The sequence below is a fragment of the Colletes gigas genome, unplaced genomic scaffold, assembly GCF_013123115.1.
Source record: "Colletes gigas isolate AHSC1104 unplaced genomic scaffold, ASM1312311v1 Colletes_gigas_Sc00005, whole genome shotgun sequence".
Taxonomy (NCBI): domain Eukaryota; kingdom Metazoa; phylum Arthropoda; class Insecta; order Hymenoptera; family Colletidae; genus Colletes; species Colletes gigas.
Genome location: NW_025106634.1, coordinates 9,694,715 through 9,716,376, shown reverse-complemented (window position 1 = coordinate 9,716,376; position 21,662 = coordinate 9,694,715). Strand labels below are relative to the sequence as shown.

The 21,662-nt window shown below is 37.5% G+C and overlaps 3 protein-coding genes across 11 annotated transcripts; 2 read left to right on the top strand and 1 right to left on the bottom strand.

The window, feature by feature from the left end:
• Nucleotides 1–4: 4 nt before the first annotated feature.
• On the top strand, nt 5–2,994 carry LOC122395215 (arf-GAP with dual PH domain-containing protein 1-like). 3 transcript variants are annotated; one of them, XM_043392629.1, is made up of 7 exons: nt 5–273; nt 497–663; nt 1,292–1,517; nt 1,597–1,795; nt 1,872–2,231; nt 2,315–2,537; nt 2,626–2,994. In XM_043392629.1, exons 2-7 carry the CDS (start codon nt 537–539, stop codon nt 2,691–2,693), a joined length of 1,203 nt encoding a protein of 400 aa, XP_043248564.1. In that variant the 5' UTR covers nt 5–273; nt 497–536; the 3' UTR covers nt 2,694–2,994. The 3 variants fall into 3 exon arrangements, with proteins under 3 accessions (XP_043248564.1, XP_043248566.1, XP_043248565.1); XM_043392631.1 differs by lacking the exon at nt 5–273 and having other exon boundaries at nt 445–663; nt 1,271–1,517; XM_043392630.1 differs by lacking the exon at nt 5–273 and having other exon boundaries at nt 445–667.
• A 2,133-nt stretch (nt 2,995–5,127) lies between these two features.
• Nucleotides 5,128–10,382, bottom strand: LOC122395190 (PXMP2/4 family protein 4). Of its 6 annotated transcripts, none has more exons than XM_043392581.1 (7): nt 10,010–10,026; nt 9,835–9,944; nt 7,093–7,300; nt 6,647–6,858; nt 5,771–5,883; nt 5,621–5,691; nt 5,128–5,551 (listed from the first exon to the last, which is right to left on the bottom strand). In XM_043392581.1, the coding sequence occupies exons 3-7, from the start codon at nt 7,225–7,227 to the stop codon at nt 5,381–5,383; spliced, it is 702 nt and encodes a 233-aa protein (XP_043248516.1). In that variant the 5' UTR covers nt 7,228–7,300; nt 9,835–9,944; nt 10,010–10,026; the 3' UTR covers nt 5,128–5,380. The 6 variants fall into 6 exon arrangements, 5 of the variants coding, with proteins under 5 accessions (XP_043248516.1, XP_043248514.1, XP_043248515.1 ...); XM_043392579.1 differs by lacking the exons at nt 9,835–9,944; nt 10,010–10,026 and adding exons at nt 7,975–8,098; nt 8,596–9,116; XR_006258959.1 differs by lacking the exons at nt 5,128–5,551; nt 5,621–5,691; nt 5,771–5,883; ... (1 more) ...; nt 7,093–7,300; nt 10,010–10,026 and adding exons at nt 7,976–8,098; nt 8,596–9,264; nt 9,334–9,428; ... (1 more) ...; nt 9,717–9,773; nt 10,100–10,382.
• Nucleotides 10,015–16,667, top strand: LOC122395188 (ecto-NOX disulfide-thiol exchanger 2). Of its 2 annotated transcripts, none has more exons than XM_043392576.1 (11): nt 10,015–10,084; nt 10,355–10,444; nt 10,599–10,860; nt 10,929–11,509; nt 11,588–11,805; nt 11,865–12,059; nt 12,140–12,323; nt 13,697–13,803; nt 14,807–15,001; nt 15,904–16,213; nt 16,270–16,667. In XM_043392576.1, the coding sequence occupies exons 2-11, from the start codon at nt 10,396–10,398 to the stop codon at nt 16,497–16,499; spliced, it is 2,331 nt and encodes a 776-aa protein (XP_043248511.1). In that variant the 5' UTR covers nt 10,015–10,084; nt 10,355–10,395; the 3' UTR covers nt 16,500–16,667. The 2 variants fall into 2 exon arrangements, with proteins under 2 accessions (XP_043248511.1, XP_043248510.1); XM_043392575.1 differs by having other exon boundaries at nt 16,282–16,666.
• Nucleotides 16,668–21,662: the final 4,995 nt, after the last annotated feature.

Here is a 21,662-nt window from a genome sequence, read left to right as displayed (position 1 = left end):
CTAATCTCGTTATTCCTGCAAAAGTTTGTTAGAATTAATTTGATCGCTTGAACACCAACAAACAGTATAATCGTGTACCAATCAAAATCATCTTCGAACAAGTGTCACAGCCGTAGTTCGTGCTCAAGCGGTTTTTCTTTTACAGCATGAATAATAGTAAAAGATTTGTGGCGTAGTGAATAATAGTGAATCAAAATACAAAAAATGCGAGGAATGATTGGAACACCGATGAAAGGCCAATTAAAAAATTGTTGAAAATACAATTAATTCGTGGTAATAGCAGAGTCCAACTCCAATACTAGTACTGTACGAGAAACAGTAAAATCGCGGGAGTCTGATTTTGCACTCGATAGAAGGAATACGTAGCATTTCCGTGACTCTGTCTATCCAGTGCAAAATCGGACTCTTGACTGTCCTTGCTCGTCTTTAATACCTCTTGCTCGCCATAGTTTGTACCAGAATCGACTGTGGTAATAGTAATTTTTTTCTTCCGTAGCGTGATGAATTTTTAAGCGAGTAAACTTTCTTTGCATCAAATGATCTTTGTATATACACATATTGCTGTTTGTCAGCGTTTTAAAATGGCGGACTTGAACGAGAAATTGTTGGCAGATCTCCTCAAAAAACCTGGAAATAATGTGTGCGCGGATTGTGGTGCAAAAAGTGAGTGGGTTTCTAGAGAAGCTTTAAACACATTGGTAGAAAAAAAAAGCATAGCAAAGGATTTGTTTTAATCATTCTGTTAAATTATTCGGTGCTCGCGTTTGAAGTCTTGTTTTCGGAACTTCGTTTACATTGAAGTATAAAATGATGTAATTACATTTATAATACTGTGCAAATTAAATCAGAAATGCCGTTAAACGAAGTAACAAATAACGTTATTATTATTACTTATTGTCACTTTACTATGAATTGTTGAAAGAATTTCTTCTTGTAGTGTGTAGTTTTTTGGAAAGCTGTTAATTCTAATTGAAGCAAATTTTTATTCGATCGGTAATTTATTAGTTTCGAATACGCCTTAATTTGTTATATCTATAATGCATATTATACGAATAAATATAAAGGAAGCATAGGAAAATATACTTTACGCTTGATAACAGTTTATTTTGCAACTGTATAAAATAATAAAGAAATTTCATTTACATAGTTCGTCTCGTTTGTAACATTTATTTTCCTCTCTTGCTATACTACGAATTACATTATCTTATTACCGATTATTAACAAATAATAAAGATTCAGATAGAATGCTAAAAAATGTATTTTTATGCAGATAATTGGAATTAAATTCCAGATCCAGAATGGGCTTCTTATAACATAGGAATATTTGTATGCACGAGATGTGCGGGAATTCATAGATCGATGGGTGCGCACATTTCCAAAGTTAAACATTTGAAGTTAGATAGGTGGGAAGATTCTCAAGTGAATAGAATTAGAGAAGTTGGTAATGTAGCAGCTAGACTTCATTACGAAGAACGCGTGCCGCCCTGTTATCGCAGACCAAGTTCAGACGCACCGCAGTAGGTTGTTGCGCATACGCTTTAAATATTGATTTAAAAAAACATATATTTTTTAGATATAACGTTTTTTAATCGACAGAGTATTGGTGGAGCAATGGATAAGAGCAAAATACGAAAGAGAAGAGTTTTGTCATCCGGAAAGGCAGAATCATTATGTTTCAGGGTTTATGGAAGGATTTTTAATGAAACGAGGGAAAGAAGATTCACGCTATCATCCTCGGAAGTTTGTCCTGTGCGAAGCAGAAGATACTCTTAAGTATCACGTTAAAGAGAACAAGGTGTGTTGATATTATAGGTATGTTTACAGTCATACGTACTATAGATGAATTTAAAGAACATTTCTTTTATCGCAAGGAACCCAAAGCTGTTCTTAGAATATCAGAATTGAACGTAGCTTTTGCTCCCCCAAAAACTGGTAATCAAAATAGTCTACAAATATCATTCATGAAGGATGGTACAACGAGACATATCTACGTATACCACGAAGACCCGGAAGTAATTACAAATTGGTATCTAGCAATACGGTGTGCGAAACTACACCGTTTAAAAGTTGCGTATCCAGGTGCGACGGAAGCTGAATTACTTTCACAACTTACCAGAGACTTTCCGCGCGAAGGATTCTTGTGGAAGACTGGGCCTAGGCATACAGACGCGTATAAAAAAAGGTGGTTTACATTAGATGGACGAAAACTAATGTACCATGATGATCCTATGGTGTGTAGGTTTATTTAACAAATCGTTAGCGTTTCTGGAGCATTACACGATACTTATTAAATGTATTCTGTGACACTTGAAAGGATGCGCACCCAAAAGGCGAGATCTTCTTGGGTCATTGTTCAGACGGGTTTGCTGTGAAAACAGGAGTACCTCCAGGTGCAAGGGATCAAGGGTTTTCATTTACTCTTGAAACACCAGACAGGACCTATCTCCTTTCTGCTCAAAGCGACGATGATAGAACGCAATGGATGAACGTGATTCAAAAGGTGATAGACAAGCCACTTACCCCGCAAGATGCAACTAGTAAGTTTTATAGAAATAAAAGTAAGAAAGAGAACTAGAGTTGGTAATGCTTCTTCAGTAACGTTGTTTTTTAATGTGAATTTTATAGTGGCAGCGCGTCTTATTAGAAAACGTACAGCTAGCGGAACAATAAATATATTTTCTTCTACAAGGTAGGGCTGGATCCCACTTAGGTGCCTTTCCTAATTATTAAAAATCAATATTACCTAGACGAACCAATTGAACTATTATATTAAGAAATTATTGAGGAAATAGATTACTCGACATGCATTACAAATGTGTAACGTGTCGTAATCGCACAATGTCGTTAATTCATATAATATGTATTTATTCATAATTACGCACGTTATATCATATATCTTACGCGTGCATGCGCGCGTGCGCGTATGCGTGTATGTACATATATAACATTATAAAAGAATCTTTTAATCGATCGTAAAACCATTTTTAATGTTTTCACATGGCAATTGTTAATAAATTTAAAAAATTTAATTCTCTACAGATTATTCATAAATATATATATTATTTACTAAACGTAGCCTATTCAATTTTCTCTATTAAATTCGCAAAAAAAGCTTTATATTAAAGGATTCAAATCTATTTCAGTTTTAGATAGGAAATTGATTATTTCGAATTCTATTAAAAAATATTCAATGTATAATGAAGAGCTGGAGAGAATACCCCTAGATGGAATTTAAGTTTAGCGATTCAAGTTTTTGAAAAAGATTATTTCACTGTTGGTCGTTATTTTTTATTGAATAAACTAATGACTAATAGCATCATTATTACGAAAGCGCAATTTATGAACGAAGAAACGGATTTCTCTCATATTGTGAACATCACTCAAGGGCATTCTTTATAGCTTCTTGTAGTATGTATATATGCATAAGACCGAAGATATAATGTAAATAGAACATGGTGCACTGTTCGACGATACTTCTATTGCAGAATGCTTTTTGCTTGCTGTCGAACCAAGCTGACAGTATTATGCACTGCATCATACTAAATTTTTACAATGATATTTATTTACCGATGATTGGAAACTTATAGCTTTAAAAAATATATAACAATTCTGTTTTGAAATTATTGTAACGTATAGCTGGAAGCAACAAAATTCAATAACGTGTCAAAAGAATTGAAACGAATGTATAAATTCCATTCGAAATATCTTTTTATTCACGGTCATTGTCGATTCATTTAGATTTCTAAAACAAATGCAAAGCTTTAAATAACAACAATATTTTGTATGGAAATAAAAAAAACTTTCCAAGGCCTAACGATCGAATACATTTCATGTGTAACTGCAGAAAAAGTGAACGTACATAAAAATAGAGTTGAAGTTCTATGGTACACATTGTATTGCTATAAATATACATACGTATTATATGATCGATCTGTTCTAATTTTTGTATGGACAATATTAGAAGTATTTGTAAAAGTAATATAGATATAAAACGATTCAATTTCCTTATAATGTAAGATATCAAAAAGACTGTATAGAATGAAGAGACTAAAATACTTTACACATATGCGCTTGAACAAATTCGTATATACACACGCGCGTATACATACACGCTAAAGAAATAAAAATATTTTAATTCTCTGAAAAAAATGGAACTTTCAATAGCAATGATTATACATCGATAACATATACTTCGTGTTACATCCCAAGAGGGAATTGATTTTGATCTAGGAATCAGCTGATCTATTAAAAAACCGGGTGGACACTGTGCAGGATTGGGTTTAAGTGGTACCTTCGATCTCTGTTGAGATTATTGGGAAAGATTTTAATGGGCGATTCTAGAGGCAAAAATAAGAGGAAAATCAAGAATATTAATTTGTTGATTTAGGCTTCGTTAAAAAGTTATTAACGTTTAAAGTTCCGTTCGTACTGAATTTTTTTCTCGAAAATGCGCAGGATTTCGGGGGTATGTGTAACGACCAAAAATGATTGTAATTGACCCCCGCAACTGAAAATAATTTTTTTAGAACGATTTGAAATTTTTTTTCCCCGGTCGAAAAATTTCGCACCTTCTCGAAATTTTTTCTAGAAAGTGGGTAAAATTTCGGGGGTATGTCTATCCGCCAAAAATAATTGTAATCGACCCCCGCAACCGAAAATAATTATTCCAGGACGATTTGAAATTCTTTTTCTCGTCTAAAAATTTAGGCAATTAGATTTTCGGTAAGGAATTTTTTTCTCGAAACTGGGTAGGATTTCGAGGGTATGCCTATTCATAAAAAATGATTGTAATTAACCCCCGCAACTGAGAGTAATTTTTCTAGAACAATTTGAAAGTTTTTAATTTAATTTTTTGACAACTATTTAACGAAGCCTCAATTAGCAAATTGATATCCTTGATTTTCGTCTTAATTTGGCCTCTAGAATCTCCTATTAAAATCAGAGCGCCTCCAGCCCTGGAGATGCATCCAGAGGCCTTGAACTCGAGCATAATCTCAGGCCGCGAAAGCCTTAAATCTCAGAACAGACTTTGTATTATATAGAAATACATGTATCTATATCTTAGAGTTTATTATCATTTTTTACAACTAATAATACGATGTATTTAAATTAACATTCATTAATATTGAGAAAAATTAACATCAAAAGATATAATGTAAATACTTCCTTATGCGTTACACTTTTATACATATGTACATTGTATGAGACTTTGCATCGAAAACCATTTAGCATTACAGCTTTATCTCAGACAATAACATTACATGCGTAAATTAGTTTTGTCTTTTTAATGACTTTTACATAGAAAATGATTGTAATTGCTCGTTTAGGTAGGATATCGATTATTTTACTGCTGTGGTTTATCGAGATTTGGTAGGAGAAATTAATAGTTCATCTTATTATTTTGATCGCACTTGGATAATGGAACACTTTTTAAGTAACAAAGGATGTTCACCCAACAAAAAGCAGCGACGCTAACAAAGGAGACTCGCAATGTTGGTGGTATTAGTAGGAAGTTTAAAAATTGTACCGGTAACCAATACATACACGAGGTCTAAAACAAAATGATTCGGTTAATCGTGAACTTGTCTAATGTGTAATAAAATATAAATTCTTTTCGTACCTTGAACGTTTGAAGAAACTTTACTTTACATTCGCCAAATATGTCCGATTTACTTTCCATTATGCTCATACCTAAAACATTTATTGGATTAAGGTACCACTACACCAGGGTTCAGAAATTTAAGAATACAAATGAAAATAGAATACAAACTGATGAAAAACATCATAAGTAATGGTGGTGTAAGAATAAACTGATCGGTAAAAAGTTTTATGAGAACGATCTTCATTGTTTTGCCTTTGTAGAACGCGTCCAGCCATTTATACCTGATAAAAAGGGTAATTAGTATCGTTTAATTAGTTTCCCGTTGATGTTTTATTGTTGAAAGAAAAAAGTGTTCTTCAACGGATCACGCGTGAAAATAACTTTCGATGATAGTTTTTTATATCGGTCATGAGAATGCATTAAAACAAATAAAGAGAGTTTCTCAGCGATACAAATGGCAAAGCAGAATAAGCTCACCGAAGGTGACAGATCGAGAGAAGACCAACGTGCCGGCGAATGCATATTGTGCAATCGCCATCCAGTCGTGAGGCAGTTTATCTGATACTGGTGTCTATAATAGAAGGTGTTTAAAATAGATTCCGCCGTGAGAGTCACATAACAATTAATTGTTCGCAATAATTAATGTTTTTCTGTATTAGAATGCTGTACCTGGTTCAGTCAGTCTCAAAAGCTGTTTTGTTTATAATCAAAATTTCATAAGAGAATGAAGAAGTATGTACAGATACTTAACCAGAATTTATGAAACGTTTTTGCGTGAAATGCGCAGCCATCGTCAGAGTTCTATTAATATTTCTTTTTATACGGAAGCGAAAATATATTCATAATAATTAACGAAAATATTGTTATTTAATGACACTAAATTTATTCGAAAATGTTACCCGCGTCTAGATCGAATAATAGCAAAAATAATTGATAATATACGTGTAGCGTGCGTGTAGTATTTAAAGGTGCGGTATAATGTAAAAGCGAAACATGATGTGATATCAAAGCATTCTATAGAAAAGCATTATAACGTGTAAATACCATCCATGGAGTACTGGTCCAGCAACGAGACAACCGTAGATGGCGTATCGCTTAAGTTGGGCCCAATTGTAATGCCCCGATTGCGTCCATCTTTCTTCGTCCGATAAGCCCAGTGTCTCATTGAATTTTTTTATCCAAACGAACGTCGATCGTTTGCTATCGATCGTATTTAACTCTTCGACGTTATTCGAAGTCGACGGTGGTAAAGATAACTGCAATCGTGACAATTCACCGATTAAAATGTACGAATAAACTGAGAAAAATTGTCAATGCTATTATAATTCTCATATCCGGTTTCTTCTTTTCTTTTTAATACGAATTAAATTAGAAAAGAATTTAAAATATGTAGTTCTAATTCTACCGCAGTGTTTCAATCGATATCTTCTAAATTGTATTGCACACTTATTATAATTAATTTCACCATGCCGGAATAAGTATAATATTACCTTGAACACTCTGCTGTAGGTTTGCTGAGCAAATTCGGCGCCGGTATAAAAAATGCCGTATATTACGGAATTGAAAAGTAGGGGCCTTTTCTGCATAGAGTTCTTCAACTTTGGCACTACTCTTGACATAGACATGATAATCTATGACCTTGAATCGATGTATAGTTTCTTTCCGTGATTTTTCAATTCTTTCTGCCCTTCGTGTTATCTGTAAATTAATATTACATTACACAGCCAGTATAGGGCATTTTAAAATAAATTGAACAAAAAGAGTTTTCATTAATCGTAGATTTATCGTATAAACTGCATTCTCAGATTTGTTACCGATCGCCGTGACTTCCGTTTGACTTATTTCCGGTAGACATAAAGTAATTTTAATTTTTTAAATAATATCCAAAAAATAATGTACCGATAATAACAGTCGATCTTGCGTTATTTAAATACGAATGCATAGTAAGTGGCTGTATGTGCGAGCATAACAATTTATACACGAGTATGCGAAATAGCGTGGACGATGAAAGCGAGTACCGCAATGCGGCAATTTTCACAAACAGTGGAGAACGAAATCAGTGTTAATCGCGCAATTGAAAAATTGAACAAACGTTTAATTCACAGAACGTTAAACAGACAGTCATAAATCTAATAAAAATACAAGATTGATATTGATATTTTCTAAAAAGCGGATTAAAAAATCGATCATCTAAGGGTCGACAATTTCGAAGTAAAATTTAATTTTTAGTTATCTCCGTATCGAGCACGTTTCGACAATCGTATTCTTTATTGTTATCTTTGCAGATAAATATTATCTATAATAAAATTTAATCCTCGAATCTATATAAATCGATACATAGATATAAAATTTGTTAAAAGAGCAATACATACCTTGTGTTCTTTGTACTTTTCTGTGAACACTTTTCTGTCTCAAACTATAATACCGATCCTATTCTTACGAATGTTTTTTATCGAATGACACGTGCTTCTATTTCATCATCATCGAAAGCGTGTACTTTTCAACAAAATTTTATAAATTATAATCGATCTATCTACTGTCTATCGAAACGATAAATTGTACGTGATTCAGAAAAGTTTTAAATTTTTATTCAGAATTTCTATTTTCGTTGCTAATAGCGTTTAGACGAACAATTTACACTATACTGTTTATGTTTCGTAAGCAGTTGCGATATCGATACACGTGCCGATAACATGAGCTGATCATACGTACTTACATACATGTAAGTCGAATAGTTTTATTTGTTCATAATTCTCTAAATTCACTTCTTGTTTAGAATTCACGATACTGTTATTTAAATAACACAAAAACTCACGCGAGAAAGTTGTTCATCTTGAGCGAACGATAACTGTCTTTTCGTTTTCTCCGTGTTCTCGATAAACTCGTAAAATATATTTTAAAATGTTTTCTTTTACAATTATTACACAATCAGTTTATGACGCGTCACAGAACTTTGATGGAAATTCAATAAATAAAAGAAGAATAATACTAACCTATGCGGTTCCAATAACTCGCGTAATTTACATTTAATATATTTCCCGTTAATTACTGAACAGAGATGTATCGACACGTTTGGAATACTGCTCGGTCATATGCGCGTAAGATGTGTACGCGATAACACACGTGTAACCGGCTATGTCCACTTTGAACTAATCAAAATCAATCACGTCTCGGTTACATCAATTTAAAGCAACTCCGATGCAGAGCGTTATTCGGTAAATCGTATACTCTATCAATGGTAAACGCTTAATTATAGACTATCAAGTCGCTGTTGAATACAAAAATCGAAATATGTAATGTTCGAACGATGTTCTCTCGAATGAAATTAAATTTTATTAACACATTGTGCTATTTGAAAATGTGAATTCTAAGAACATACATGAGTTACAATGATTTTAGCACAGCTAAACTGCAGGATTGATAATGCGTAGTGTTTAAAAAACAAGGTAGAATATTTATTACGAAAATCTTGTCTTTTTGAAATTTGTGGGCATAGACAGTAAATGTGTTAAGTATGTACGAAACTACAAACGATACAATTCTTCTTCGTTGTAAACTTTATAACAAATGGCACCCATAATTTCAGAATACAACCAATCTTTCCACTTTTGATTCACAACTTTCTCAAAGGTGTATTCATGGAAAATTTCGCTTTTTTCTACCTGTTTCAAAGTTTTAAATCATTATTATTGTAATGTTATCCCTACAGAACATGATTTTTAATAATTTACCTTAGAAAATTTTAACTTATCAAACATTTTTATACTTTTCTCATTATCAAATTTAACCTTTGCCGTGTATCTAGAGATATTTAATTTATTGATTCCTAATAAAAAAAAAAGATGCTTTTTTTAAAAATGTAACAGACAGCTGATTAACGGACAAATTAACGCAAAGTACATACCGTGAAGTAACATTAAAATTAATGCTTCCCAACCCCTCTTCTTACCCCTGTAAGCAACATCTGCTATCATAATTTCAATTTCTGCGCTATGTGGCTGATCCACTTCATTGAAAAACAAATTTGTATCTCCGATCATAGCTTCTAAAATTGATTGATTGTCAGTATATAAGGAAAATAATAACGACGCATTTAAACAAAGATCTTTTATACCTATCTCGTTTTTCGTTGTAGAAAGAATGCTTTTTTCCAAAATGATAAATGTACATTCTAAAACAAATAATAATACATATTCGGATCGTAAATACGTATCTGACGGACTGTTACTCACTGTCCTGATCTTGATGCCATTGTTGTTGCATTTCAAATTCTTCATCTAACGTTAAAGCTTCCGAGCCTGTCAAGTATCTTAATTCGGCCGATTTCATCCATTCATGATACCTGAAAATAGAACAATGCTCGATAATTACTAATATTAATCAGGAAATTTTAATAAGTTTCAATACTTGTAGAAGCGTAGGGCACTTTAAAAATGGTGGATATCTTTGTCAATACAAAATGTTGTCGACAATCGATAAGAGGTAAACGATACCAGCCTTTTAACATGTTTCTCTTTATAAGGTACTAAAATCACATTAGTCCCAATAATTTTAGTAAATTCATTGTCCTTCATAGTTTAAAGCCAGTAAGTGTCGAAATTATTACGAAAATAGTCCGACTATCAGGTTTTAAGTTAAAGAGGTTACATTCGTCTTTCTGCCATATTGGATGCAAAGTTTGCAACGATATGATCTACGGTTCTTAGCGAGTAAATTCACTTTTCTTTATGCATTTGCTGTTTGTAATCGTAGCACGAGGAGTAGCTGTTGAACTGTAAAGTTATTCAAGAAAAATGGCTTATAATTTCGCGAGTGTACCAGCGGCCGCTATGCCACCAATGGGTACGTTCAAAATTCATAACCGTACATATTATATCGGTTCGTTGTGTTTTGTATCGCACAGGGAAGGATTCGATGGTTTTGATGCATCATTTAATGTTATTATCTTATCACAATTTAACGTACGATTGCAGTTGTAGAGGTTACATACTTTTAGGTATGAGACCAATGGGGCCGCTCGCTCAGATCACAGGTCCACAAGGTTTCATGGAACTTGCGGGTCAAGGATTTCCACCTTTACCTCCGCCGATACCACTGCCTGGAATGAACGATTCCCCTTTAGAGTTTAGTACGAATAAAAATCAACCACCGGTAGTTAGAGAAACCTCGGATGATAGCAACGACAAAAGGAATGAAAAGAATGACGTTAGACGAGACAGAGAAAACAGGGATAATAGAGATAATCGAGATAATCGAAGGTTTGTAGCTTGTTTTCGGGTAATACTTTGCAGTAACGTTATATTTTTTTATGTTCCGTTCGAGGTAGGTCTAGGAGCGAAAGAAACGATAGAAGGGAGAGGGACAGGGAAAGAAGGGAAGAGCGGAATGAAAGAGATAGAAGGGAAGAACGGAGACCGGAAGAACGGAATAGTATAAATTCTATGAGTAGCAATAGTAGTCATAATAATAATTCAAATGGTAATGAAATTCCATCGTCGTCGAATACCAGTGGTACGCCAAATTTAGGACCACAAATGGAACAAGCAACCGGAGTTTGGGGAATGAGCGTAGGCTATCCGGTAATGAGAATAGGACCGATGGGACCTATGATGAGCGAAATGACCCTTGGGCCTCATATGGGACACACTCACAGCTATGGTCCCATGAGCATGGGAATAATGCCGCACGATGGTGGTATGATAAGCGCTCCTATATTAGGACCGGAACAAATAATGAACGACGCGGCTCAAATTATGAGCAGCGCTTTACCACCACCACCTACAACACCGCAAGGTTCCAAAGAAATTATACATTACAAAAGTTGTACTTTGTTCCCACCAAACCCAAATGCTCCACCGCCAACAACCAGAGAAAGGCCTCCAGGGTGTAGAACAATCTTTGTTGGAGGTATTTTCTTTTTATTTTGTTCGTACACTATAGAAAATTGTATCTCACAAAAAATCCTGTCTTATAAATTTGTTGTAGGTTTGCCAGAAAATATTACGGAAACGATAATTCGAGAAATATTTGAACGATGCGGAGAAATAACGACATTACGTTTGTCTAAAAAGAATTTTTGTCACATACGTTTTGTACTTGAGAACAGCGTTGACTTGGCCATTTATTTGTCCGGATACAGAGTTAGGATAGGATCCAGTGGTGATTCTGCGAACACTGGCAGACTTCATGTAGACTTTGCTCAGGTTCGTAATTTATATAGGTTTCACGTTTGTAAAGTATTAGTGTAATCGTTGAAATGTAGGCCAGAGACGACCAGTACGAATGGGAATGTAGGCAACGCCAACTGCAGAGGGAACAACGCCATAGAGAAAGAGTTGAAAAGGAAAGGCAAAGGGCGCCATCCAGTCCTCCTCCGGTGGTGCATTACACGGACCACGAAGCGTCAAACATTTGCGAGAAGATTAAACAGGACGATACATTTATGAAAGCGGTACAAGTGAGTGACATCGATGTAATTGTATTATATTTGTTTTAGAGAGTAGAACTTTTGAACTTAAAAAAATTAAATTGTTTCAGGTTGTCGTAACGTGGTTGGAACGCGGAGACTGCACGAAACGCAACGCCAACACATTTTACTCGATGATTCAGTCGACAAATTCCCACGTTCGGCGATTACTCACGGAGAAAGTTACGTACGAAGAGGAGCTCCAGAAGGCGAAGGAATTAATGAAGGGCAGGATGCAGGGACTCCTAATACAATGTACGTTTATGTATTTCATAATTTTCTTTTATAATATAGCTCTGTGCCAATTGTACATTTTTTGTGTACACAAGAGCAAATCTACACACATATTGCTTTATCTGGTAAGTTTTTTTACCATAACGTAAGGATCCTGCTATCCTTTGGGTATTCGATACAACAACAAGTGCCAAAATGCGATTACATCAGAGTTACATTTAGCGCGTCTTACAATAACGAAGAGCGCGTACCTCTTGTCCTTCATTGGTAAATTCTTCGGTACTTGGTAAATTCTCAGACTAAGCGCACTATAACAAAAGCAGAATTTATTGTTATAGTAATTACAAAAGGTACGTTATTTCTGGTATTAAAAGTTTTGATATTTAAAGAATAATACACAAGATCCGGAGCACAATTTTCAATGTTACAATTTACATAGCTGACCGTTCGATACATTTAATCACGACGAGTCTCTTAAAAATTTCATCCTCATTGAAATTTCAACATCAGGCGTATTGTAAGAAATTTATTACGTAACAAGTGTATTGTGGTCGATGCACGATCAGGACAACTCGGTAGAAGGATCAAAGACAGTAGGAGAAAATATAAGGTGGGTGAAAGAAATCCTGTCTTTCGGTTCTAGGCTCTAATAATTGAACGAAAAAGCACAAATATCACGAAAATTCATTTTATAGAGATATAGTGTACCTAAAAGTTGCATGCTTGCAATGCTAAGGATTAAGGGTGATGGGCAAAATATTTGTTGCGAAAATGATATTACGCTACGATTCTCAATATAGTTTGTTCATTGATCGACAAAATGTTTACGAGCAATTAAAATCACATTGTATTATACAATTTTCTTTTACTTTGTGTAAAGATCGTTAATGAAATCGTGGCTTAAAATCATCCATAACGTCGGAAGGCTCTACATGTTGTAAGTTGTTAGGCAAATAGTGTTCATTTTCCAAGGAAAATAGACACAGATTATGACATATTGAAAAGACTGATTGGCAGCCAAGTTGCAAGGAAAAGGATCCTCAATATGGTGAAAGCAGTTTTCGAAATCGTTACGTTCGGATAAGTAACTTGACGACACCAATTACTTAGCACGATACCTAGCAGACATTGTATACGATCAAATAGTAATAGGTTTAACCAGGGTAATCATTTCAAATGACGCGTGCAAAGGAAACGTTCGAATCTGAATGATACAGGAACGATTCCGGGAACAGCACCTGACACTGAGCATATTGCAAAGAATGTATTTACGAGTGTTTAGACGATTATTAACGAGTAACATATTAGACAAAAGAACGTAGAGTTTAAAGCAGGGTATACAACAGAAGATTTGTTGTGTTTTTGTATGCAACATGCGACCATGTCACCAACAGTCAGTCAGATTGAACGCGTCTTTACTGCGGCCAGCCACAAGAAGGTCTGGGATCACTTCACAAAGGCGCAACGGAAGAACATCGAAATGTGGAAGAAACAATCCTCGGTATGTATGTGCATTTCCACGCCGGTAGCGTGTCAAATACGTTACTTTCCTTACGATTAGACAACAAGTAATCACCGGCAAAGTCTTACGAGTCACAAAGTGCTTCTTTATGCGATTGCACGTACATCTGTATGCCTACGCACACGCGTTTTGCAATATCTTTTTTTCGAGAAGAAGGTAAGTGATCCGAAGAGTATAAAAACGTCTTCAAATCTGGTCAGACACATACGCTTTCTCTGTTTGATTAATGTTTTTAAAACTTTCTTTGGAGTATTGGGACGTGAAAGGTAACGAGTAGTTTTGCTAATCGAAATTGAACAGGTACCGCAGATCGGAGCAAACAGGTAATTAACCCAGTCATGGATTCAAATAATTCTAAGATTAAAAGTGCAATTCTCGCAATAACGTGCGCGCGTCTAAAGAGACAGCGGCGGAAAGAGAGCCAGATCGAGAGAGAGTGTGTGTGTGTGTGTGAAAGAGAGTCCCGCGGGGGGTGGGGGGAGGAGGAGAGGGTCAAAATTATTTTAACATTATTACTTATTAATTTTTGCACTTGGAAAACATACTCACGTTATAAAAGGAACACATAAACAAAACGTAACTTTTATGTGGGATGTTTTTAAAAAAATTATCATTTATACAATATCATTTATTTCTATTTAACCTTCCCGTAGGCGTGTACATCATTTTTTAAAGACTATAATTTTCAGAAGATTCGGTGGCAAGTATGCATTTGGCAACAGGCGCAATTACGAGTGCAACACTGAATGTAAACATTATATAATTGTTAGAAATACACATTTTACATATCACGTTACGAATAACGGTCGTTGTGTCTTATAAAAAGATCTAGTTTTGAGACAAATTCTATAACTCATGACGGCATCGCATATAAAATACACACGTGTACATACATATACGTATATATGGCATGTTTTTGGTGTTACGTCTACCGATGCGTTCGAATTTAAATGAACTCGATAATGATTTGTCATCGAAACAGGAGATCAAAGCGGTGCAACTGGAAGAAACTTTAATGGAGGGCGAAGGGGAAATGGAGGTGTCCGACTCGGAGGAGGAACCGCAACGCAAAAAAGTACGGAATCAATCGGATGTGCACGACGATTCCGAGAGATTGCAAGCTCTGAAGGAAGAGAACGACAGTCTTCGCTGTCAGTTGGAAGCGTACAAAAACGAAGTGTGTAACAATGTCTTGTCAATGTAATTAAATTATTTTCATATACAGGGTGTTCGGCCAACCCTGGGAAAAATTTTAACGGGGGATTCCGGAGGCCAAAATAAAACGAAAATCAAGAATACCGATTTGTCGATGGAGGCTTCGTTAAAAAGTTATTAACGTTCAAAGCTCCGCACGTACTGAATTTTTTTCTTGAAAACGCGCAAGATTTTGGGGGTTGGTCTATTCACCAAAAATGATTGCAATTGTCCCCCGCAACCGTACATAATTTTTCTAAAACGATTTGAAATGTGTTTTTTTTCCCGCGAAAAGTTTCACACCTTCTCGAATTTTTTTCTTGAATATGGCTAGGATTTCGAGGGTATGTCTAATGACCGAAAATTATTGTAATTGACCCCCGCAACCGTAAATAATTTTTTTAGCACGATTTGAAATTTTTTAATTTTGTCGAAAAATTTCACACCTTCTCGATTTTTTTTCTCGAAAATGGGTAGGATTTCGATGGTATGTCTATTCACCAAAAATGATTGTAATCGACCCCCGCAACCGAAAATAATTTTTCCAGGACGATTTGAAATTCTTTTTCTCGTCTAAAAATTTAGGCAATCAGATTTTCGGTAAGGAATTTTTTTCTCGAAAGTGCGTAGGATTTCGAGGGTATGCATAATGACCAGAAATGATTGTAATTGACCACCATAATCGAAAATAATTTTTTTAGAACGATTAGAAATTTTTGAATTTAATTGTTAATAACTTTTTAACGAAGCCTCCATCAACAAATTGGTATTCTTGATTTTCGTCTTATTTTGGCCCCTGGAATCCCCCATTACAATTTTTCCCATGGGTTGCCGAACACCCTGTATAGGAGGATTATTATGAAAGGCAGAGATTGCGTTTCGTAGGTGGATCTGCTAAAGTCCGAGACGAAAAGTGACATAGACGCGAAGGACAAACAGATGAAAATGTTGCAACAAACTTTGAAAGGTATGCAGGAACAATTAATGCAGTCGAGGAAGCAGCAGGCTCAAGATGATCAGAAAATAAAGGATTTGACCATAAAGTTGAATGCCACAAGAAAGGAGGAACCTAGGGAGAGCGAGATAATAACACTGGACAAAGACGATGACATAAACGAGGAGCCACGAACTCCTAAACAATTAATTTTATCGTCCAGTTTTGTCCAAATTACCCAAAAGGATGCCAAGCTTATAGGTACTTTCTGAAAAATTCTTTAAAATATTACCTTGAACTCTTGTAAAATCGTTTCTCTATGGTTACAGGATTAATAGCGACATTTTTACACATTCATCCGTTTGGCGCAAGCGTGGACTATTTATGGTCCTACTTACAAAAGATGGAACCAGGCATCAAACCGAATGAGGTGGAAGCGTTGATGCAACGATTCCCTCAAGTCTTCAAACAAGATTTATTCGGGATTGGAGCGAACATGGAAAGACGTTGGCAATTTTCGGGCTTCAACGTGTATCGTAGTCACTGAGACTTCAGTGTACCAATTGAATCTAGGAAAAGACCGACAGAAAATCCGCTAAGGAATTTTATAATATTGTCATGTCGTGGCATCTCGTGTCACGTAGATATTTATTGTGATACTTACTTTTACGTTAAGTCTTTATTTGATAGTGTCGCCATCGAACTGAAAACTTGTAAAAGAAAATGATTGATTTCGAAAATATTTCGGAAAAAAGACGATCAGTGTACTTATTCCAATAAGTATCTTATATCTTTAAGAACTAACTGAATCTGTTTTGAAAAGCCCTCTAGTTATTATTTAGTTCTTAATTGATAATTGCATTGCCCGTCTAAGAGCGATACGATTATTAATTAAACGTTAAATGATATTACCCAGATCTGACCACGTGGAGGTCGCTGCGAATGGAGAACCACCCTAACCTATTTCCAACCACCCTTCATTAATAAAGATCTTCTGTGACCAACGATCGTTGGTCGAAGAAGAAACAAACGAAAGTGCAATCAACGAAGAGAGTTGAAAGAATTTTCAAATAAAAATAACCTATCTAACATAATGCCTAACCAAATACCTGCCTAACTATAAATCTAAAGTCGTTTGTTATATCAAGAAACAATTCTAAATTCGCAGCCATTAGCTCGGTGTAACCCATGATAGAAAAGCTTTTATATCGTAGGTAACACCGACTACCAGGTCTCACCACGTGGAGGTTGCTGCGAGTGGAGACCCGAAGGGAGATAGATGGAATCAAAGTTCCATCGATCTCCCTTTTACATTCTTACAAGCTAGATTACTAAACCAGAGAGATAGAAGGAAGCAATGTTCCTTCGATCTTCTAGTCTAGTTGTACCAAGTAATTGTTTCGTTTAAAAAGGGATGAAGCTATATTGTGGGATACGCGACGCGACGCGATACGACGCGATGTCGATCAGCAGTGATCGACGCAAGGAACGAGGTACGCGACACGCGAACCGAGTAACTGGTAAAAAAAGTCAGCTCCGTTGCCTCTCGGCAAGTCCGATCGAAGGGGAAGTGAATCGACGCACCCGGCACAGAGGTTCCCCATTTCTCCCACGCATCCTGTTGGGAGCCAGATGGACCCAACGCGGGACGGCTGACTGAGAGAGGGAGCGTGTGTCGGGGCTACCGCAGACAGGAACAGTCCCTGATCCCCTCTGCGGCCGAAATACGCTTTCTCTTGGATCGTCTCGCCAGAGGACGGCAACTGACCCTTCGGATCAGCTAAACGGCCGATCACTTGCTTTCTACATCGAAGCAGTGGTGACCGGAACGAGAAACGGGTGAACGGGTGAACAAGAAGCTAGTTGGTAAAGAATTACTTGGCACATACGCAGACGCATACATGGGAGTCGTCGATGCTTATATCTAATTTAAATGTACCAAGCAATTATTTTGTTTAAAAAGGGGTGAAGCTAAATTATGGAATACGCGACGCGACGCGACGCTGAACCGTGCAGCGGATGAACTGGACGAGAAGAAACGAGAGAACGAGTGAACGAGAAGCTAAGTTAATAATTGCTTGGTATCGCGGCCTTAAAAATAAATTTACGCAATGTCCCGCGATGTCCAACGATGTCCCACGATAATAGAGGCCTGTAAGTAATCTGAAACAAACTAAAAAAGGTGGCATTTACGATTAGTTAAACAATTAAATATAATAAATTGATAAACACGAAGCCTTGAAATAAAATAAATGGACCCAGAGAAACCAGCGACGTAAAATAGACACGGACAAGAGCACAGCATATACACTAAGCAACATTAAGACAAGAATAAAATACGGGAACAAACACATTTGCAATCAAGGAGCCAGAAATAAAATATGTAAGGAATCCAGACAAATGAAAACGAGGTGAAACGATAGATTCAAGCCCAACAGACATTTGAATGTCGAAAAAGAAGTGAGAAATTGGAGATTGACATATCACTTACCACTGTGTCGATAGTGGTCAATGAAACAAATTTGTACATGCAATATAAAATGTGCATCGAACAAACCAAGGAACAAGTAGCGAAATATGGAAGGAAACCAAAGAATAAAAGCAAAATGAAACCCCACATTCAAGCCCAACAGACGCTCGAAGGTTGGAAAAGAAATTAGAAAAGGGAGATTCGGAACTCGTTCTCTACTGGTCACTAATGGTCAGTATTGGTCAGCAAAGTTGACCAGTGCTCGGCCAGTGGTCAGTAGTGGTGAGAAAAGGTGGAGCGCGGACCCACGGGGGTCCGCCACGTCCGCCAACGCCGAGAAAGAGAGAGAGAGTGAGTGAGTCAACGGCAGTTAGCCTCAGGCAGAAGAGTCGAAGGGGTGGGGATGACCGTCCTTGGCGAGTTCACGAATCAATTAACAGTTAACCGTGCCTTTGACCGAAAAATGAATATTCTACGCAAAATGGTATTAAAACAATTATTTATACAACCCACGCTATCGAGCATTATTTTAACTATTGCCTGATGTTAATTAATAATTATTGCAAACAATAGGAATGATAATATGGACAAATTCGAAGAGACTAAAAGTTTCTTTGAATTGTTGTCGAGAACCAAGGTCGTACATCGCGTATTCATTTCTTCGATCTTCTGTCCTTCATACTCTACTTTCTTTTGTATAAGTTTTCATCTTTCATTTCTTATCAGTAAATTTATATAGGATTCTAACGAAGATACGTAAACTGCGTCACTAAAATCGTAAAATAATGTGTTACTGCTTGCTCCTGCTGGTCTCTACATGCCTCTACATCCCACTGCTGGCCTCTGCTGGCCTCTGCTGGCCCCTGCTGACACCTGCTGACCGCTGCTGACCACTCCTGTTACTTCTGACAATGTATAACGATTACTACGGGCTACTGCTTGTTCCTGCTGGTCTCTACATGCCTCTACATGCCTCTACATGCCTCTACATGCCCCTACATCCCTCTGCTGGCCTCTGCTGACCCCTGCTGACCGCTGCTGACCACTCCTGATACTTCCAACAACGTATAACGATTACTATGTGTTACTGCTTGCTCCTGCTGGTCTCTACATGCCTCTACATCCCACTGCTGGCCTCTGCTGGCCCCTGCTGACACCTGCTGACCTGAAACAGCTGGAAAAGCCTGAAACACCGAAAAAGGCCTGAAACCCCGAAAAATTCCTGGCAGCTGGGAAGTCCCGAAACAGCTGGAAATGCCTGAAACAGCTGGAAAGTCCTGAAACAACTGGGATGTCTTGGAATTTCTTGGAAACGCCGAAAATTCTTGGAAACTTTGAATTTTTAGCAAAGTTCTGAGTTTCAGGACTTCCTAGTGGGTTCTGGGAGACCAAGGAGTTTCAGGGAGTCTTATAACTAAGGGAATGATGTGGAGAGGAAAAGAGAGGTAAAAATGATGAGAACATATAGAATACTTTGAAATTATATCATTTATTGCCATAGATTTACATTATACAAAGTTTTAATACATATATATCATGGGAGAAGTTATTAACAAGGGTCAGCAGTGGTCAGCAGGGGTCAGCAGGGGTCAGGGGGGCCAGCAAGGGACAGTAGAGACCAGCAGGGGCAATTAGTAGCAAGTTGTAGTCGTTGTACGTTGTTGGAAGCATAAGGGGTGGTCAGCAGTGGTCAGTAGGGGTCAGTAGGGGTCAGTAGGGGCCAGCAGGGGACAGCAGGGGGCAGCAGAGGGATGCAGAGGCATGCAGTGACCAGCAGGGGCAAGCAGGAACAAGTAGTAATCGTTGTACGTTGTCGGAAGTATAAGGGGTGGTCAGCAGTGGTCAGCAGAGGCCAGCAGTGGCAAGCAGAGGCCAGCAGTGGCAAGCAGAGGCCAGCAGAGGCCAGCAGCGGTCAGCAGGGGCCAGCAGAGGCCAGCAGAGAGATGTAGAGGCATGTAGAGACCAGCAGGAACAAGCAGTAGCCCGTAGTAATCGTTATACGTTGTCAGAAGTAACAGGAGTGGTCAGCAGCGGTCAGCTGGGTTCGGCAGGAGTCGGCAGGGGCCAGCAGGGGCCAGCAGGGGCCAGCAGTGGGATGTAGTGGCATGTAGAGACCAGCAGGAGCAAGCAATAACACATAGTAAACGTTGTCGGAAGTATCAGGAGTGGTCATCAGCGGTCAGCAGGGGCCAGCAGAGGCCAGCAGAGGGATGTAGAGGCATGTAGAGACCAGCAGGACCAAGCAGTAACTCGTAGTAATTGTTATACGTTGTCGGAAGTATCAGGAGTGGTCAACAGCGGTCAGCAAAGGCGAGCGGAGGGAGGCAGAGGCCAGTAGAGGCCAGCATAGGCCAGCAGGGGCATGTAAAAATATGTAGAGGCATGTAGAGGAATGTAGAGACCAGCAGGAGCAAGCAGTAATACGTAGTAATCGTTATACGTTGTCAGAAGTATGGGGAATGGTCAGCAGCAGTCAGTAGAGGCCGGCGGAGGACTGTAGGAAAATTGAAAAGTACATGTACTCGTACCTTATATATCGTACTTATTACCTTATACTTCAGGTAAAAAGGGTTATAGTAAAGTATAAAATACCTGGGCAGTCGAGGCTTGGAATCGTATGCCGTTGACGTGAGGTCGGCTTTCAGTTGTTTAGAGCGAGAAGGCAAATGTGAGCGTTTTTCTCTCGACTCCCACGAGGCGATCCGAAATTACTTCGGGCAGCTTCGGAGAATCGAGAAAGAGGGCATGCGTCAGTTTGCCTTTGTCGACTTTCCGAAACTCCACGAGCTCACGTACGCGTATCTGGCATGTGTGCGTGTGCACCCGGCGGTGCTTTTCTGGCATCTCTGTACTAGACAAATGGATAAAGCTGAAACAAATGAAAATATAGCTTACCAATGAAACGTTGGTCACGCGAGGAGCTCTGTTGCATCCAACTGCATCTTCTGATGGAACATGAGAGACGAGTGGAAGTGGGACAGAAAAGGAAATTACATTTTTAATATTTTGTAACAGAATGAAAGCTGTACAGTATACCTCGTCTGTGTCGTAACGATTGTTCCGCGATCGGTAAATCATATCTCTATAATTCTCACTATAAATTTGACGACTTACTCTTTAATCTACCGATAAACATTATTGTCTTTCTATTGGTTTAATTAATTATACAAATGAGTACTGTCTGTGTCCGCTGAAAGAAGTCTTAAGATCCCTTATCGACTAAGTTTCAGGCCGCTAAAA

Bases quoted from the DNA above. Each gene is read 5' to 3' on its own strand.
- LOC122395215 (XM_043392629.1), top strand. From the start codon at position 537: ATGATCTTTGTATATACACATATTGCTGTTTGTCAGCGTTTTAAAATG. The intron at 2,232-2,314 runs GTGTGTAGGTTT...GACACTTGAAAG, and splicing joins TGTACCATGATGATCCTATG to GATGCGCACCCAAAAGGCGA. The intron at 2,538-2,625 runs GTAAGTTTTATA...TGAATTTTATAG, and splicing joins TACCCCGCAAGATGCAACTA to TGGCAGCGCGTCTTATTAGA.
- LOC122395190 (XM_043392581.1), bottom strand. From the start codon at position 7,227: ATGTCTATGTCAAGAGTAGTGCCAAAGTTGAAGAACTCTATGCAGAAA. The intron at 5,692-5,770 runs GTTTGTATTCTA...TAAATGTTTTAG, and splicing joins ACTTATGATGTTTTTCATCA to GTATGAGCATAATGGAAAGT. The intron at 5,552-5,620 runs GTACGAAAAGAA...ATTTTGTTTTAG, and splicing joins AGTTTCTTCAAACGTTCAAG to ACCTCGTGTATGTATTGGTT.
- LOC122395188 (XM_043392576.1), top strand. From the start codon at position 10,396: ATGGCTTATAATTTCGCGAGTGTACCAGCGGCCGCTATGCCACCAATG. The intron at 10,445-10,598 runs GTACGTTCAAAA...ACATACTTTTAG, and splicing joins GGCCGCTATGCCACCAATGG to GTATGAGACCAATGGGGCCG. The intron at 12,324-13,696 runs GTACGTTTATGT...TGTCACCAACAG, and splicing joins GCAGGGACTCCTAATACAAT to TCAGTCAGATTGAACGCGTC.